At 38.9% G+C, this 19,681-nt stretch overlaps 1 protein-coding gene across 1 annotated transcript in view; it reads right to left on the minus strand.

The window, feature by feature from the left end:
* Window positions 1–1,687: 1,687 nt before the first annotated feature.
* The window catches only part of gucy1a2 (guanylate cyclase 1, soluble, alpha 2), a 48,818-nt gene continuing 30,824 nt past the window's right edge, over window positions 1,688–19,681 (minus strand). The window contains exons 5-9 of the mRNA XM_047594910.1: window positions 18,506–18,718; window positions 17,225–17,497; window positions 15,635–15,778; window positions 6,090–6,244; window positions 1,688–5,522 (exon numbers count right to left, since the gene is read on the minus strand). Coding sequence (XP_047450866.1) covers window positions 5,303–5,522; window positions 6,090–6,244; window positions 15,635–15,778; window positions 17,225–17,497; window positions 18,506–18,718 — 1,005 coding nt within the window. The 3' untranslated portion in view covers window positions 1,688–5,302. The remainder of the gene's footprint in view (window positions 5,523–6,089; window positions 6,245–15,634; window positions 15,779–17,224; window positions 17,498–18,505; window positions 18,719–19,681) is intronic.

Raw genomic sequence — 19,681 nt, forward strand, 5'->3', positions numbered from 1 at the left:
ATGAGACCATGACAGCAGATGTAGTTTATGGAACTCTGCAGGTCAGATATACAGCACTCCAGACCAGAGACCCTCACAAGAAGATGGAGAGGGAGGAGAGGAAGGGAAAGAGGGAGACACAGTGGTTGGTAATAGAAAATATATTACAAGAGATTAGAGGACAGGAGCTTGGTGCCAGAGAAAAGAGAGTAGAGGACATTCAGTGCATCGTCCCCCTGCAGCCTAGGCCTATAGCAGCAAAACTAAGGGATGGTTAAGTCCAGCCCTAAATATAAGCTTTGTCAAAAAGGAAAGTTTTAAGCCTGACCTTCAAAGTAGACACGGTGTCTGCCTCCCGATCTGAAAATTTGTGGTTCTCGAATGACCTATTATTGGCCAGGAAATCTCCAGACTTGAGTTGTGATTGGAGGTGAAAGTTTGTGGGGAAGATGATCAATAAATAGAATCTCAGTCCTGCTCTCCTGTTTAGAGTGTATATGTTGTTGGAAGGCTGCGATAGGCTGGCAACCTGTCCAGGGATGTACCCCACCTTTGCCCGATGCCAGCTGGGATCGGCTCCAGCACCCCCCACAACCCTAGTGAGGATTAAGTGGTAGCAGAAGATGAGATGAGCTGAGATGTTGTTGGAAGGTAACCCTTCATTTCTGTCTAATTTAATTCAGGTTTTTTCCTATAGCATTTTTCATTTTCATGAAATAAATTCAAACCTGAGACTGCTTGTTTGGGCACAGGAAAATGTCATGTTTATATAGAGTGTTTACTGAGAAAGATCAGAAATCATCAATCAGTGGGGAACAGGCCATTTCCTAACTTACAACTCACTGAAGCTGAGAAGAAATACACATACATTTCAAATTGATATGCTTAAGTGTCATGTAAAAAAATAAATAAAGCCCAAATCACCAAAATGGATGCACACATATGGACTCACGCACGTCAGTCTTTCACACATGTAGTGAAACAGCCACAGGCTTTCTTCCTTATTAAAGATACTTGGAGTTCTTTTTATTTACATATAAGACAGAAGTTGTGTCCTTAATATCAGAATCCAACAGTTGTCATCAATCTCAGGTGTACTCACCTGATTCCAACAGCAATGTCAAACAGGGTTCATGCCCATCATATTAACAACATGATACAGATTTTCGACATGTGAACAATCAGACTTTGGTTCACAAAGGCCTGAGTTTCCTGTGAAATTAAAAAGTGTCTCATATATTGTATATTTAAATTAAGCTGGGGAATAAAATATATGGCAGCCACTATTCTCATGAGCTTCAGATGATTGAAGTAATGTCTAATCTTTTAGGTGATTATGTGTTTTTTTCGGACCCTGGACATTCATTACAACTATCAACCATGTTTGCTTTGGCTGTTAAAATTAGGCTGTTGTTTAATACATAGGGACAATAGGCCCCTCAGCTTAGATGGATTGTATTATAATTCACTGGGGATCGAGTTGCATTTTTTCAAGGACATAAACTTTCCTGTTTCCAATTCAACATATCTTAGGCAACCTTTTCAATAAAATAATGACATGAATTCATTCTTAAAAATTATAGACATACTTAAGGGTGTGGTTTTGTGGGACACTGTCTTGTGAGGGATACTAGCCTGCCTTTAGATGGCACACACACCGGGATAAATAATCTGACTGAAATTCAAAAAAAGACAGTAAAACACAGAACATGGTTTCGTGAATTATAGTGGAAAAAAAGGCTGAGATTTAACTTTATTACAATTTTCAGTCTGAATAAACTGATCTAAATTATACAGAATTATTACAGATACAGCTGGCTTTAATTAACAAATGAAATTTCCAAACTGGTATTGTTTGACATGAACAAAATCACACAGGCAGGCACAGGGACAACAGCTGCTGGAGGTATGGAAGTTTAATCCCACTGAACACTGGACCCCTTCTAAACTGAGCTCATGGCAACATTTACTCCCGTTCATTATTTGACACAACATATACAGCTTTGCTCAGCTGTATTGCCTGTTAGGGTGATGTATGCTTGCGTATCACCTACAGTATGCACTGCAGGGTCTATGACTGACACCAACACTGTAGAGAACCAGTACCTGCTGCAATACCTCTGCATCATAACGACAAGGCTTCAAAGATTCACAATGGTACTCCTGAAGTAAAGTGTAAACCTGCTATAACACTTAGGCTACAATAGATGTATCAAGGAAATATTAATCAATGTATGTGGTTATCTCCATGACTTACCCTGAAAACTAATGCCCCCTTCACTAAAATTGCCCCTTAAATACTCAAAAAACTATACGTAATAGGCAAATATAACTCTAACCAAGACATGGGAAACCCTGAAAACCTGGTGAACCATGCACTTGTGTGACTATTTGTGTCGAACCAGAAGTTAGTTGCTGTCCTTTTCTTGGACATATGTGAGGCTTTCTTGTTATGTAATGAAGATGCATATATCACTGGTGTCCCGGTAAATGCTGCAGGTTCTGGTTCTTTATAATATCACAAAAAATGGATGGATGTTATAGACTCTTATGTCTCAGGAGCATTTTTGGGTCAAATGAGGTGAACAACATTATGCTGTCGTCTAATAAATGCGCAAAAAACAATGTACTTAAATTTAGAGTTGCCAGTTGTCTTTAAATGAATTCATACTGTTGGCAGACTCTCTAGTCTTAAGATTACAGTATATGGTTGCCCCACTAAACAATGGCACCTAGTTTTGAGTTAATGTATGTATTTTCTTTGTGTTACAAAAATTATGCTGTCATGTATTTGACTTTTTTCTTTATGTCATTGTTCTCCTGTCCATTGTTAATTTTTATACTGCATAGTATAATGTAAGCCATGAAAAAACAATTGTAAAAATAGATTACAGTACTTTTTGTACACAGTAAGTGTGGTTATGATTATGGGGAGGATGGAAAAAATATTCTCAAAAATATACTTTTTTTTTTCATTTTATTCTTTAGCGAAATTGTTTATTTTCATTGTGAAAATGTACCAGAACATATACAGGACATGCTGTAAATTTGAAGCTTTCGAATGCTTCTGCCATCTGAGTATCTGACGACAGAATTTTTTATGACAATAACAAACTATGATCAGACTTTAGCACTTGGCAACCCGTCTCAGACAGGTAGTTCTCTCTCACCTTTGGTCAAAATTGGGCCATTACATTGTTATGCTGGTTTTAACCTCAGTATGAAAGCACTCCCTTTAGTGGGTAGTGATTTTGGCAAGATCTGAATTACTTTTTGTGTTTGAAATGAATTATTATTTTTTCCTACAATCTTTGTTTTACATAGCATAGCTGGCACATGGTTCTGTTGACTCTGTTGGTCTTTTACAGGTCCTGCAACCAATATGTCATTTGGCAAGATGTAGTGAAACTGCAACATACTTTTGTAATATAAACATAAACCTAAAACTTACCTTAACTGTGTTTTGCAGTTTTGAAGAGCAGAACCGTTTTGTTATTAAGTTGTTTTGTCAGTAACATAAGCCATATTCTGATACGATGTGCTATCACACTGACAGCTAGTACCACTCACCAAGGTTATCAGAAATGGTTTTGGCTACAAGTTATGACTTATAATTAGCAAATGATGTCGACAAATCTCTATGTACTTCTTATCATAATAAATATATATTTTCCTTGACATGAAAATAGTAATTAGTAATTCAAAATATCAAATGGAAACTAATGCTATCTTTGTTTTTTGCTCTGTCATATGCACTTCACTAATGAAGAAGAATGGCAGTAGTGTGATGTAAGTTGCTTTAAATTAGTAACCAAATAAATATCCTTCAAGCTAAGATTCACTTAGACATAATATTTTAATATTTACAGTTCTTTCCAATTTCTGCATTACTGAGCTACTGATAGTTTTCAGTGTACCAACCGACTAGAACAGTCGGTTGGTTGTGTTGGTTACGTTAGCATAAAGATGGTATGCACTTTTAGATCTGTGTGATTAAAAGAAAAGTAACTAAAAGAAGACACCTATGTGAATGTGAACCATGTCAAGTGTGCGTATTGTGAATATGTGTACAAGTATTTTATTAGTACTAGATTGTGGATATAATTGGATCTGGACAAAGATCAGGAAAGTAGGAAATTTTAATATTTGAATTCTTTGAGGAGCTCTTGCTTTACCCTACCAGCTGCTTGTGACTGTCTCAAACTAAAATAGACAACAGTACTCCTCCAGTGTCATCGGGAGATGAGGTGCCTCATCTCCCGATGACACTGGTGTGATGATGTGACTCATCATTATCACTCACTCACATAAATATCTTAAGCAAGTGTAAAGATAAGATAAATGAAGATAAATGAAGTACACCCTCATGTTTTAAATTTCTCTCTATATTTCAAATAAAGCTATCTTAAAATTGTCCTGATTTGTTGTTGTAGTTTACTGTTGTTACAAGCTAACTAAGCCTGTAAAATCAGCTTAGTACTAGCATTTATGGCATTCTTCTTTTGATGGCTGCTTTACTAAATAAATGTCTTTGTGTGTGCCTTTTCTTTGTCTCTCTCCATCCCAACCAAGTGATCCTCAATCAATGGTTTCAAATGTGACAAAGAGCAGGTGTTAGACATACAGTATGTTTGGTAAAGCATGACATGATATAGGGACAGTTGCAAAAGGAGGAAGGGGAGCTCTATTGTTCTTCATGAGTGATCTTTCTTGTACAAGAGACCATGATGCACAGCAAACATTTGTGGTAATGTTGCCATCTTCCAAAAGTTCCTACAGCTTCATTCCTTTGCACCCACTTTGTTAATGGACAGTTCATTTGTTCTGTTTGTGCAGTCCCATTGCTCATGACTGCAACACTGGTCTGTGTATGATTCTCTCCAGGTTATTTCCAAGTAATGTTGTGTCTAGGCCCAGGTCAGGGTGTTGTATAGAAGTGAGGGCCACTGGAGAGAGCGAGATACATGGTCTGGAGCTGAGGAACCCAGCTAGATCATTAAGTTTAAGATTTCTTTGCTAACTGATTCCATTAGTACACTTCCTTGGTGAAGGGTCCATTTGAGACCAGCACAGTTGCTGTTCCTTAAGTCTTCTGAACCACATCTCCCATTCTCAGGAAAGATGAAAACATGTTGTCCTGTTTTACCTGATGATGATGATTTTTAAGTGTCAGTTGTATAGGTCGCATGACAGGGCCGAACGTTTTTACATAATGCATTTGCATATCCAAAGATCTGTGTAATTGGTTTCCTGCATGTTCCATAGGTTCAAATGCAGTCGTTCACGTAATGAACGCCTGATTAACCTAGTCCGTGTGTAGGCTCTACAAACTTGTTTCTCTTAGAAACATGGTCCCAATGCTGTAGGAGACTTTCCTCATAGAGGCCGGAGGAGCAGAACGAGAGCTGGTCAGCGAAGCATGGCTGTGGGATGTCCCCGCCTCCAGGAAGTAACATGTCCCTGGGATCTCTTTGGGAAAATTCTCTGGGAGCTCCAGTCGTGATCGAGGAACGAATGAAAAAGAGCGGTCATCTTTCAACCATCTGTTGAGAAGAGAACATAGGAATTTTCATCACACTGCACTGTAAAGATCATACAACAGGGGTAAAGTAGAAACATATTTGAGTAAAAGAACATCACACCATATGACTGAGTTACCATTCATCAAAAACACCATTCTTATTAACAGTTGGACCATCTATATCGACATTTCTTTCAGGTTTTTAGAGTTTTGATACTAATCACCATCAAAAGTTCAAACACAGCCATGGATAGAATCACAGTCAGTGGACCATCATGTTATTGCTCAATTTAACATGTTCCCATCACAGCTGAGGTCTGCAGTATGTTAAAACATAATATTTTTTTGCAGCTCTCAAAAAACTAATACTAAAAACTGAAAATATACTAAACAAACAAATGAAATATTTGGGTACTGCTATAATCAGTACAGACAGCACAATTGTTTTGCGTCTTGTACAGAGGTGTGTGTCAGTGCACTGTGCTTACTGTACGCGTCCTTAGCTTAACAGCAGTCAAAACTATGTGATTAAAAACAATACAACATATACTGTACACATTTATCTGTAATCTAAAGCACCATTACTTACTGATAAGTTGTAGGACTAACGTTGATACACCGTGGATGGCTTCCAGATTCAAACTTGCTGGCCAGTGTCACATTGTTCCCAAAGAGGCAATAACGTGGCATTTTAACCCCTACCACGCCTGCCAGCACTGAACCTGTGTGGATACCTATCCTTAGCTAAGAGAGAAAAAGGAGAAGCGGAGGTACAAGGGAAGAAACATTAGAACAATGGTGCATTCAGCAGAATTCTCAAAGTAAGGTTTTAACATATGCCTGTAAAGGTTCTCATTCGTCCAGGTCATAGTATATGTTAAATCATTAAAGGAAGGCAACTGGACTCAGGCCAGCTGACAGTGTTGCCTGGGCCCGGGACAAGATAATCTTTGATGCCCCCTCACCCGCCAGGATCTCTCCTTTTCCCTTGCTCTTCCTCTCCTCTCCTCTCCTCTGACTCTCTCTCTCTCTCTCATCTCTCTCATCGGTAGCCTGACTCTGTCCCTTCGCGGGGCAGCAGGCCCCCACCCACATCACTCTCTCTGACATCTGACTGCAGCTGGATCTCTGTCTTCTCTGTCTCATCTTGTTTGACGGAGCTACTAAACTCAACTGTTTCTGTCAAAGATAGAGTGTTGTGTCAGGCTTTAATACAAGCTAACGGACATTAACATTAGAGCTGGCCATACAAGGCTGATAAACATTGGCTGCGCTGTTTCTTACCTTGCTCTACGCTGACTTGACTCGTTCCAGCTTCACTGTCACCACCTTTTTTTTTAAAATATTTAGTCAGAAAACCTCTAATCCCTTTATTTTCTATTTCTCTTTTCCTTTCTTTTCTGAGCACTGGACTTGTGCTGACCGGTCATTTTGAGCGTACTGAACTTCAAATCAAATGACAACATCAAATTTTGATCAGTGGCCAAACCATTTTTGTGTTGGGGGTGTAGGGTGGGGGTTGGGGGGATTCTTGACCACTATTTAAAGGACAATTAGGAAGAAAACAAATAAAAAGCTTTTATGTAACTCAAATATTACATATTTTCTCCACAAATAGGTCTATTATTATTATTATTATTATTATTTTAATTATTCCATAATTTAATGAGGGCCCGGTTCTGGGCCCTACCGTGGGCCGGGACAACAGACCTGTTGTTCATGAAGATGTTTCTCCACTCATCCGAGAAGCTTCTTAAGTTGTGAAGTACCGGCGGGATGTTGTGGTTTAAATGGGAACATCTGTGTGCCCATCAGAAACTGGCATGACTGGTGTTTGTTAACAACTAGATACTTGTTGGTCCCTGTCCTTATTCTCCATGGTGCTCTAACTACCCATTATAAGTAAGAGTCTCCAGTCTCAAGGTGGGAAACGGAGGTAAAACCTCTTGGGAAAAATTAGAACAGTATTGTAAATTTATGGCAGAATATATCTCACTCTGGGTGCTCTGGTTTTCTCCCACACTCCAAAGACATGCTTGTTAGGTTCATTGGTGATTCGTAGGTGAGGCCTCTCGCCTGATGACAGGTGGGATAGGCAGCCCCCACAACCCTAGTGAGGGTAAGTGGTAGTACAAGATGAATATATCTCTCTCCGCCTCCCCTGTTCAGAGAAGGTTTTTCCATTTTTTATTTTTTATTTTTTTGAGTGGTGGAGTGACCTTGTGTGGCAGGGAGGGCAGCACTACACCTCACTGAATAGAGGGGGAGAACAAAGGACAGAGAAGATGTGGAAGGATGGACAGAGGAAGAAAGGCATGTGGTGCTGGTAGGAACTAGTCGAGTGAAGGATTATGTACTTTCTAAGTCACCTCACTCAGGATTGAGGGGTTCCAGAGGGTTTCTGTGTAGATCTCTGGAGAGATGGGAGAGTCCAGGAGGGTAAGGGTGTCCCCAATAGAGGAGCTAAGTCAAAGATAGGGCCCACAGTGACAGAGTGAAAGAGCAGTCCAGCCTTTAACCTCAACGGATACTTTCAACAGATATTTCCGTCTTAACTCAGCATAGAGGTGAATTCAGTTACCACAGCTTAAAAGTTATTCTAAGATTCTTTTTTGTTGTTGTTGTTGTTGTTGTTTTGTTTTGTTTTTGTTTTGTTTTTTGTTTTGTAGTGCTCCAGATCAGAAGCTCCATGTTTTTATTTATTTATTTTTCCCTCTGCCAGTAATCTTTTTTTGGACAGTTCAGTACAGACAATACAGATATGAACAATACAGATATGAACATGTGATACGTGTATTTGTGTGTGTGTCATGGTGTTACATTTAATAATTACGTGTTTACCAGCAAATTATTAATACAATAATAAAGGAATGATAATAATTATTACATTGTTATTTATATTAAAGTAAGACTATATAAAGAATATATAAAGTAAAATTATGATTCCTTTAATAATATTTAAAAAGAAATCACAAAACAAACAGACATATACAAAACAATTAATAATTATAGTGCTAATAATTACTATAGTGAAGGATAGTGGGAGATAGTGGAGGGGGAGGAGGAAGGATAGGGAAGATAAATCTCCTGTGAGACTGATTTATTTATTCATTCAATTTTTATTCATTTTTATGTGGTATCTCGGGCCCCTGTTGACCCATTGGGGTCCAGCCTGAGGCTCCCCGTACCCTCCAACCCATTAGCATTATTAATAACAACAGCAAGAAATTATAGGAGAGGGGCAGTGGAAGACAGATAAGTAAATAAGTTATAACTAAAGAAAGGAAAGGAACACTGTAATACTGTAATTCATTAGTAAAGATACTATCTATATAATACAATAACTGGAGCTACAGGTATGTTTTAAGTTAATGATATTCTGGTTATGATATTGTAGTAAGATGCAGAGACTTGATGTAATGATATTGATGCTTCTAGTGGAATTGGCTCTCAGGCATCATGAGGGACTGTTTTATGAAGGAGAAAATAAGTGGTGACCAAATAGACAGCGATTCCTTTGCAAGTTGTTGATTGAAGTCTTCCATTGAGATGTAGTCAGTTAAGATATTTTTCCAGTAATGTTTATGTTGTGTTTGGACTTCACGTTCATGAGGATAGCTTTCCTGGCGATGGTTAGGGCCACCAGTAGGAGTTTATTGTTTGTGAGGTTTAATGCAGAGGTGTCACCAAGTAAGCAGGGGGAGGGAGACAGGGGGATATGGCAACCCAAGAAAACAGAAAGTGATTTGGTGACCTCACTCCAGAATTGTTCGACAGGTTTGCAGTGCCAGAATGCGTGATAACTGTCCGGTTTATTTTGCAGGTAGTTTGTGCAGATTCCTGATGTGGATCCCATTTTTGCCAGTTTCTGTCCTGTATAGTGAATCCTGTCAAGTATTCTATATTGTAAAAGTTGTAAATTTGTATTTCTAGACATGGAGTAAATGTTTCTGCACATGTGGTTCCAGAAGTCAGCATCAGAAGCAATAGCCAGATCTTCTTCCCACTTTGATGTAGATATGGATAAGGCTGTGTCAGATTATAAAAAGATTTGACATATTTTTGAAAGGACTTGAATGTTAATCAGGTTCGAACTTGGTGGGGATAAATCTAAGTTAATGGTTCTGATATTGTATTTTGTTTGAATTGATGCTTTGAGTTGAAGGTATTCCAGAAACTGGTTGCTCCTGATGCTGTACTCCTGGACCAAGTGGGTAAATGGGACCAATGTGTTGTTATGGATTATGTGTTTTAAGTGTGTTGTGCCTTTTTTTTGTGACCATGTGTGAAGGTGAAGTGATTTTTATTACTGAGAAAGTTGGGATTGCTCCAGAGTGGGGTGAATTTTGGAAGGTGCCAATGATGAGTTTGTGACTTTGTGGAATTTCCACCAGACTGTCAGAGTTGCTGAAATAGATAACATACACATACAACACATACATTGACTAAGATTCTGACTTCAGTACTAAACAAGTACTGAGACTAATCCACTTTTCCAAATCCATACTAGTTCGTATGAGTCATTGTCGAGTCCAATAGCCCTTAATTTGATCAGATAATCAACATTTTTCCTGGTCTTGCTGTATTTACTGATACATTTCACTATTTTTGTACCACTCAGTGGGCGTGGCCCCAGGCGGCAGTGACGTCAATGCATACCCTCAATTAGTGCAAATGTGATTATCTAATGGGATATCCTGTAGCAGCAGCTTTTTAGAGTGATGAACATCTTAATATAGCAAGAGAGTGAATGGGAAATTATTAAATAAATAATTGATTACATCTGTCCTTGGTAACATTTGGCATGGCAGCAACACAGCGTTTGTATTATCATGTGGCAGAAGTATGAATCTATAAACAGCCAGAGGCAGAGTGAAAGCTATCTAGCTGTTATTGTGATTCATGGCCTCTAAACTGATTATTGATTTGTACAACTTAAAAACAAGTCATCACACATACTGTACATCTCTCTCTCTCTCTCTCTCTCTCTGTGAGAGAGAGAGAGAGAGAGAGAGAGAGAGAGAGAGAGAGAGAGAGAGAGAGAGAGAGAGAGAGAGAGAGAGAGAGATCAGTGGAACCCAGTACATTTCTAATGATCTACTTGAGGATCCCATCACCTCGGTAACCAGTGCCACTGTGTGCATTCCAGCACACTGCAAAGTAGTCATGGCAACAGCAGCCAGGGGAAGAAGGCTACTTAGAAAGAAAGAGCACTGACAGACAGAAAGACAATGGAGAGGCAAAATAAACCTATAATTAGATGGCAAAACCTTGACAGAAGATGAAGAGAATGAGAGAGACAGGAACTGGGGAGAAAGGGCTTATAGGTGCGTTAGTGTGTGACCTATTTTTGTAGCTAAACTGCTTACTGATGGGCATATAGGCCTACTTGTTTGTCTCTACAACAGACAACGAGTCACAGACATACACAAACAAATCTGCATCCAACACCCACTCTTTCCTTTTTATTTCTAAAATACAGACACACTAATACTCGTGGGCTCTTCCCTATGAGTCAGCATCCCGAGTACATGGCCTTCAGTGAGCCAAAGAGCAAATGTCACAGCAGCACTGGCAACCAATCACATTCCAGCCTCTGGTGAAGCTGAGAGAAATATACAGAAATAAACAGAGGTGTTGTTTCTTGTACACTCAGCCATTGTTATACGATAGCAAAACTAATGCACCCTAATATAACTGTCTGCAATAAATAAAGATTACAGATCAGCTTTTTGTAATACAACGGTGTGGTAACTATGAATGAAAATCATCTCAATATAATGCAATACAATTTATTAATAAAACAATTTAGCCTTCAAATGAGCATACATTTGAATGAAACCCTTTCTAAAATTTGTCAGGCCTATTGAATCAGACTATAATAGCTAATAATAATCAAAAAGTATTTATATAGCACTTTTCCTACAAAATGCAATCCAAAGTGCTTCACACAAATAAAAACATAAAACATTACAATAAGAAACAAAATGAAGAACCCCGCCCGTATATACACATATAGACACACACAAGCACCTGCACACATACACATACACTACACATACACAGGCATACCCATGTACACACTGACCCCATATACGTCAGTGAGGTGTGGCTGGACACTGAGGCTTGAGGCAAGGAGGACGTTACCGTTGGGGGGTGGGTCCCGTCCATCCCATCACCATAGGGGCACCACCGCAAAGATCACCCCAACCCACACAGAGAGGCAGGCCCCACACCTAAGTGTGGAGTGTCCAGTGACCCAGGCTAAAGGGACTTAAGGGGTGGCACCCCCACGGGCAGACAGGAACACCCCCAGCGTGGCCCCCATGAGGAAACATGAGGAGTAATCTGTGATCTGAGTATACTTCTAGCTGTGATGAGCAAACCACAACACAAACTCATCCAAAGGCACCATGATTTTCACTGCTGAAGCAAGCCGTTAATAGTCAAATGTCAGGAAGGGTCTCAGGAAAAAAGTCAAACATGTGCTGGTTCAACCTAAATGTGAGGATTTGCATCAATTCTCTGTTTTATATCAACTTAAATTAAATAATCATATGGTTTTTGGACTGTTAGGGTTAGATTATATTGAGGAAATACCATTACAGTTGTAAAATGTTTAAAGAAGTACATACAGGAAGGTCATTGATACATTTTTGCTGCAATAATGTTGAATTACCTTAACTTACCACATTCTCAGCCAGCTTATAGTCCAGTAATGATAACCTATATGACAGTCCTGCATAGTGTGTATATAGTAGCAGAGTAGAATTCCATTTTTGAGCAAGATGAGCAAGTGAAACTGCAAGATGAAAAAAAAAAAAAAAAATGCTTTTGGTTTCCAAAAAGGGTCTCTGAGCATTTTGGAGTCTATAATTTTGCAGATACTGCAGATGTAATGTGTGTGGCCCAAAGAAACATAATAATTAACACAATAATAATCTAATCTGAATACAAGTTTCTCTGTGTCCGTGGATCACTTTCTTCATTTCTCTCTCACTAAGTATTCTCTCTCTTCTTTCTCACAGTTCTCATGCTAATTTGTATAACAGTGCATCATTGGTTGGAGCTGAGTGCACTCACTGAAAAGCATGCTAAGGTGTCTCTGTAACTCACCTTACACCAACATACACGATGAAAAATAGGAAAGCAACACAAAGAATCAAAAATACAGGAAAATACAAGAATAAAAAAAATCAGGAAACAAAGCAAGAAAAAAGCTGAAGACAAGTATTCAAATGAGTTGGACATGGGGCTACAAATGAGAGGGTGGAGGAAGGAGAAACGGGGGAGTGAAAGATAAGGAGGAGAAGGAGAAAAACAGTGAGAGAAAGCGGAAGTGCAAGACAGCAAGCCAAAAATGCTTGGCAAGGCCTTTCTATTTTGAGACAAATGGACCATGTCAGATCACTGCAGTGCACAGAACAGTATCCTGTCTGTAGCTTCTCTCACATATACAAGTTTCCCCCATCTGTGTTATCCACATTTTTAGAAAACTCTGAACTAAAATAAGTTCTGCAATGTGATCTCAAACGCTCATTTTGAAACTTATTATAACACATGTTGTGGTATTCCATATTTTTTTTTACTGTCAATAAATTCCCTGAAAATATCCAAACACAACTTTCTGAAACACATCACATTGTCTTTGGCTTCTGAAGTAAACACTGTTTTCTGAGTCACACATCATTTACAAGTCATTTACAAAAAAGGAGCTAATTAAGCTTCTGAAACAACAGGGCAGTGTAGTTTTATGTTACTCATACTCGGTAAATTGAGTATTTGTCATGGGATATTTTCTAAAGGGACTGGTTGACTAATTGTTCACATTATGAAACTTTCACAACCTTATCCAGTAATACTAGAATGGAACAATGAAAGACAGATCATGAAAACAACGGTTCTAAATGTCATTCTCTGCTGTACAATAGTAGGTTCTGTCTCATCATGTCCTATCAGAAAACAAGGTACTCTTACTGCAGGGAATTATTTTTCTAAGACTGCAAGGATGCACCACAGCCTGCAAAGCTGCTAAGGCATCCTAATACTGTTGGGTGACCTTCACAGAGACTGGACTAAGGATATACATTAATAAATCATATCTTGTGTTCCCTTTTTATTCTGCTGAATTAACATGAAAGGTTTAAACTCAATTCCCCCCACTGTGCCTCTCTACTTCCCTTCATCCTTAATATAATCTTTCTTTTACTGCAGAGCAGTTTTTTCCCTTCGTCCCTCTGAAAGCCATATGGCATTTGAAAATAAAGTATAAATAAGCCACAACCCTAGAAGTACATAACTGAATATTAATTAATGTCTTAACCATTAATCTCAGCATTAGTGCTTGGCAGCCTTCTGAAAGAGTCAACACTAACAACCCAGCAGCTAGTGTGATGAATTAGCTGTTGTTAATTTATTTATCCTCACAATGTATATATCTTACCAGAGCTATTGAGACACAGGCTGTTCCTCTAGCCTAACCATCTTAAATGGCGCAGTAACATAAAAACAAACAAACAAAAAAATAATAAAATAAAACATATAGCAATGTTTGAGGCTGAACAGAGAGAGGATAAACTAGAATCTTATTGAGTGGAGACCAACAAACCCACCAACACTCATATGGTATATGTACTTCCATCCACATTTGATCAACATGTATTGACTAAAGAAACATTCATGAACCCACACACATTCTGTACATGGCACACACAGCATCTGTTTGTGTAGCCTTACTGCAGATCCATGCAGATGCCCAATAGAGAGAAGTGTAACTGTACACTGTTACAGAGCACTATCCCTCTTTGCTCACTTCATAAAAATAAAACTCCACTGAACCACTAGCATCAAAGACTAAAATAGCTTTTCTCTGTTACACATCATCTCTTTCTCTTGATATTCTCCTACAACAGTCAGGTCCCAACAAATCTCTTGCTGTATTAAAAATAAAACAAATAATTATAGAAATATAATTATAGAAAGAGAGTCACCACTAAAAGTTAGTCCCGTAAGTTATACTGTTTTAAGTTAGTGTGATTTAGTTATGTTCTTGCCTGCACAATGTAGTGTACAGTATTTATTTGCTGGAGAGACATAAGGCTCAGTGGGAGCCTTTTCCATCAGGAATACGACTTAACTGAAGCTAAAGCTGGTACACATGAGTAGGAGCTGTATCAATAAAGCAAATCTGATTCTGTTTCCGCTAGCTCGTCGTGCTAGTAGTATGAGACACTTGTGCTTGGAAAACACTTGCTCCAAGCTGCTGAGAACCTACGGGATGCCTATGAATGTGAAGGAGAGAGGAGGAGCCCGAGAACATGTTTTCTTCACCACAATGACAAGACACTGCTGAAGGAGGGTTTTGACAGATTATATCTAACAGCATCCTGCATCCCAGGAACTGTGAGCACTGTTAAGTCACTGTGAACTGGATACAAATGACCTTGCATGAACATGCGTGCCAACTGTTTGGTACCATTGACTAATTAACTAAGAATCCATTCAAAATACACTTGCTTGTTTTGATATGAAATTGGGGACCACTGGGCCCAACATAAATGTTATTTGTCCATCTAGAAGTAACTCTGTGAAGATGAATGTCCTGGTGACAAGTGGTGAACTATGGGGCCACAGTGGTTTTCTTAATGCATGGGAGTCTAAGCTCTCATGAGAAGCATAGATGTATGTGAAGCTAACCAGGCCTCTCTCTGCACTGTAACCCAGAAAGACCCATACATTCTAACTAGTGGTATACATACATCCCAAATTTAAAACTTCAGAAGATCTGGTCATCTTCCACGCAAAGAATAAACACTAATAGTTTTGAGATGCATTACCCAATCTCCTGTAAAATAAGAGAAAAGAGTGCTACAAGACAAATAATAAATACTTGGTGTAGTGACTGAGATGTTCCACACCAAAAACAGACACATTAAAAGTTATTAAAGGCACAACAACAACAAGTAATGGATGAAAACAGGCAGAACAAACAAGCACACAATCGTTAATACTGAAATAAAAGTCACAAAGCCAGTCCATATGTCCTGACATCGCCCAATCTTTAAAGTTCTGACGTTTAAACCATACACAAAACTTCTCCGACACATGAATGATAAAGAATAGATGAAAACATACCTTGATGGGTTTTCCATCAGGTGTGAGTACTTCCTCAGAAAGTTCCATCATTTTCAGAGCCATGTGTGCGATTGGTTTCGCATGACTATCGACCTTCTTATGAAGTCCTCCTGCCACGCAGTACGCATCACCTATTGTCTCGATCTGTATGAGAAATGAAAGAAGAGGAACAGGCACTGAAATGAATGAATCATAGTAAAATTAACTGGGGCTGTGAGTTTGCTGATATGTGAAACTGAGTTTCTCCTGAGTAATAGAAAATTAAAAGCACTCCTTCATTCCTTGTGTAACATAAGAACTACAGTGTCCGTCTGTAACTCTCTGGGTCTGCATCATGTGATTGCTGCTGAGCATTTGAGAGGATCACAATAAAGCCACTTAAGCATATCACATTGCTTCTGACCCATTCGGTAAAACCACAAAACTCGAGCGTAAATGGCACAAGGCTGCTACTAATTCTGGTAACAAACTTGCAAATTGAAATGAACTGAGCCTCCTTTGCCATGTATTTGCCAGGAGCTCATTGTTAGTCAGTTTATTTTATTAAGTTTGCTTGCAGGGAATTATAAAAATTCTTAAATATAAATGCTTGACATACTGTGTAGTAAAAGGATCCTCTTAAAGCAAAGTGTCAAAAATATTCCTTTTCACAATGGGGTATTAAAATAACATCAGAGACCTTGTTGGGCCTAAATAAGTTCCCAAAAGATGTACTCTGTGCCTTTTATAAGGTGCTTTCAGAACTGTTTGAGGAGAAGAAGAAAAAAAGAAAACAAGGAGACAAACTGCTCTCATTAAGGCCGGCCACTGGCTAAATCATTTCGACAGTAACCATGGCAATGGCGACATATGGGTGATTCAGTCTTCTCACCATTTCCTCCTGTTCCTGCTTTCTGTCTGACACACAGACTAACTCTTTCACTGCTAAATGCAGAAATCCTTTCAGTCAGCGTCTCCATGTCTCCTCTTCTGTTTTTCTAAGTATCTGGCATTTAACATTTCTGAGATACCATATAAAAAGTATACTGTATGTTGTCATCACACTCACTGAGGTAATGAGATATAAAGGAAAGATGATATTAATTGTGCTGATGAAGAGGAGCAAAGGTGGAAAGAATAGGAAAATATGATCTGATTACAGAAAGAAAGAATGAAAAGAGTGAAAGACTACATTGATGACTGTAACTAGGCCCAGAGCCACACTGTCAGATGGACAATATTGACACATCTTTGTTAAGCTCTCACAGACGGGCCATTAATCAGTTACTTTTTCCACAACACAAGTACACCCACACATGAAAGCGCACACAGAGTATACACACACACACACAGTACACACAGACAGTGACACACTTTGTAAAGGTTGAGCTGGCTCAATGGGTAACACTTCAGAGATTTCAAGTTAAGAGAGTTGTAACGTTCTGGAGACAGTTATAATGATCTTATTCTATAAAGGTTTGCACATTTACCAATAAAGCCATTTCAGATTTCAGTGTTTCTGCTCCTCCTATAAATGCATCTCTTTGCACCTAATAAACATTTAGTCTTGACAGGTTTTACAACATAGTATCACTTTTTTTTTCTACTGACCTTATAAACATCCAGGATGCCACACTGGTAGTCGAAGCGTGTGTAAAGTTCATTCAGCATGGAGATGACCTGCATGGGTGTGCACTGGGCACACACAGCAGTAAAACCCACGATGTCCGAGAACAGCATGGTGACATCATCAAATTTGCGAGCAGGCACTGGCTGACCCTGCCAGAGTTTCTGTGCTACATCACCTGGAAATATAGAATAAAGGAGATCCACTGTTCTCCTCTTTTCCTCCTCCAGTGCCTGATGAGTCCGCTCTAATGTGGCCTGAGAGAGGAGAAAAGGAATTTAAGTGGTTTTGTTCCATGTGTTACTTTGATCAAAGCCTTGATGACAGCGATGCAGATATGTGGGAGTACTGCGCCAAATTAAAACTGCTGCTATATGCAAATGTATTTGTGTGTGGTTTGGTAAGCTTCTTTGTGTCAGGTTAAGCTTCTCAATGCCAAGTCTGACCTGATGCAGCACTATAGCATTATTCAAGCTGATATAGTTTATAACAGCAGCTTGGGGGAGTAACTGCAGTGAGAGAGTGATGCAGTGAGCAGATGCATAGGACTGGGTCAAGACTTAGTGACTTGCTTATGTGTGCTTTGAAAGACAATTATAAGAGCAAGTCCTAGGAGCCACATTATTCCAGGCAGTATGGATTTATATAATCAATATGGTACAGTATAGTTGTTGCATTATGGAAAACTAAAATAAAGACCTATTAGAGATACAAATAATTTATGAATATTCTCACAAATTTTAGTTTCATAGTCACATGATGTCATTCGTCATTTTGATAAGACGACAGATCTTAATATGACCTGGTCAGTAGACAGGCTCCAGAGAGGGAGAGAGCAGAGAAGTATGAGAGAAGAGAGCTGATAGCTTAACTCACTTTCTTGAGACTCTAATGGACAATGAGCGATGACCCTCATCCTGCATGATTAGCATCACAAGAATATGATGCCAGGCTGATCCCTCACCACATGGCGAATGCAAGCAACACAAGGCAGGAGCTTGTGCTTCCTTCATTAACTAAGTGCATGCAGGGGTCTGTAAGTCGTTGGTAAGGAACTGTGGTGCTTATTTGGTGATTGCATCATGTGTCCAGACTGATGTAAGTGCATCCATGCTGGTCAAACAGTTCCAGCAGGTGAAATGTTATGTTAATCTTAGAAAAAACACATAAAGCAAGTATGTTGACTGTTTTCTGATAAGAGCATTGTTTCATGATGGTAAACTTGTCTAATAAACTGAACTGAGCTCTATGTGAGAATCTTTTACCTTAAGCTTGTCCATTCGTTTCTTCAGGCCATCCTGGGCCTTGGCCTGCTCCCCGACCAGGATAACATCCCGCGTGGCATCATGGATGGGGATATCTGACAGATGGAGACCCCTGCCCATCAGCTCCTCTAACTTATCAACACGGGGCGAGCCCAGAAACATCAGGGAGCATGACTCGGGCACATGGATCATCTGACCCTTCAACTCCATCACCTGGACCAAGAAAATCGGAATGAAAGGTTCATTTTGTAGCTTTGTCACTTTCATTGAGTAAACGTCAGACATTGCTACCAGTGCTTTATTATTGGCCCGTCATTATTATTATTATGTCCACTTCACCCTTTCTTTCATCAACACACAAACACAACAACACACTTTCATGATGTGTCCCTACATGATACTAGTGTTTCTTTTTTATTATTTAATTTAAATGGATAAATAACAAGCTCTTGATGTTTTAATTAGCTAAGTATTTTACCCTATCCAGCTCTGTTTTAGCCCTCAAAAAAAATCAGATCATATGATGGCAACAACTAGATCGTTGTTTGTAAATGCATCCACAACAACTAAGGAAAAGTATTACAACTCCATCTCTACATACAATTAATACTTGGCGACTTAGCAACACAATCGTGTAAAAATAAATACACGTTTGCACTGCAGCACACACACTTACCATGCCTACACAATCATAGTGTTGTAAATTCAACACAGATTATGGTTACTGAATTTAGTGAGGTAAAGTCTGATCTAGAATGCATTCCCTGCATGGGAAAAGCCTATAAAACAAAATGGATAGATTGGGCACCTCATTAATAGGGATTATTATTACGATTTAAATTATTTATTATGTAAATCATAGCACCCAAACAGATCCTTAAATGAACCTAAATATCTTTCAGTGTTTTGAAGACTAAATATTAGACAAATAATATATATTTTGGTACATGTGTTTAAACACTACCAGAGCAAGCAGATCTGCAAACAACTGCTGAATTTTTGGCAATTGTGAATGGGTTGCACTAGCTTCTTGACATTTTGCTCACAAGCACTTACACATGATGACAAATATGCACAGGACCTGCTCCTGCTAAATGTCCTTAACACAGGTGTGAGAAATACAAACACAAGCTGCCTCTTATTCCTTGCAGGCATAAAGGAGGGAGACTGAAACAC

Source organism: Mugil cephalus, chromosome 9 (assembly GCF_022458985.1).
Source record: "Mugil cephalus isolate CIBA_MC_2020 chromosome 9, CIBA_Mcephalus_1.1, whole genome shotgun sequence".
Classification (NCBI taxonomy): domain Eukaryota; kingdom Metazoa; phylum Chordata; class Actinopteri; order Mugiliformes; family Mugilidae; genus Mugil; species Mugil cephalus.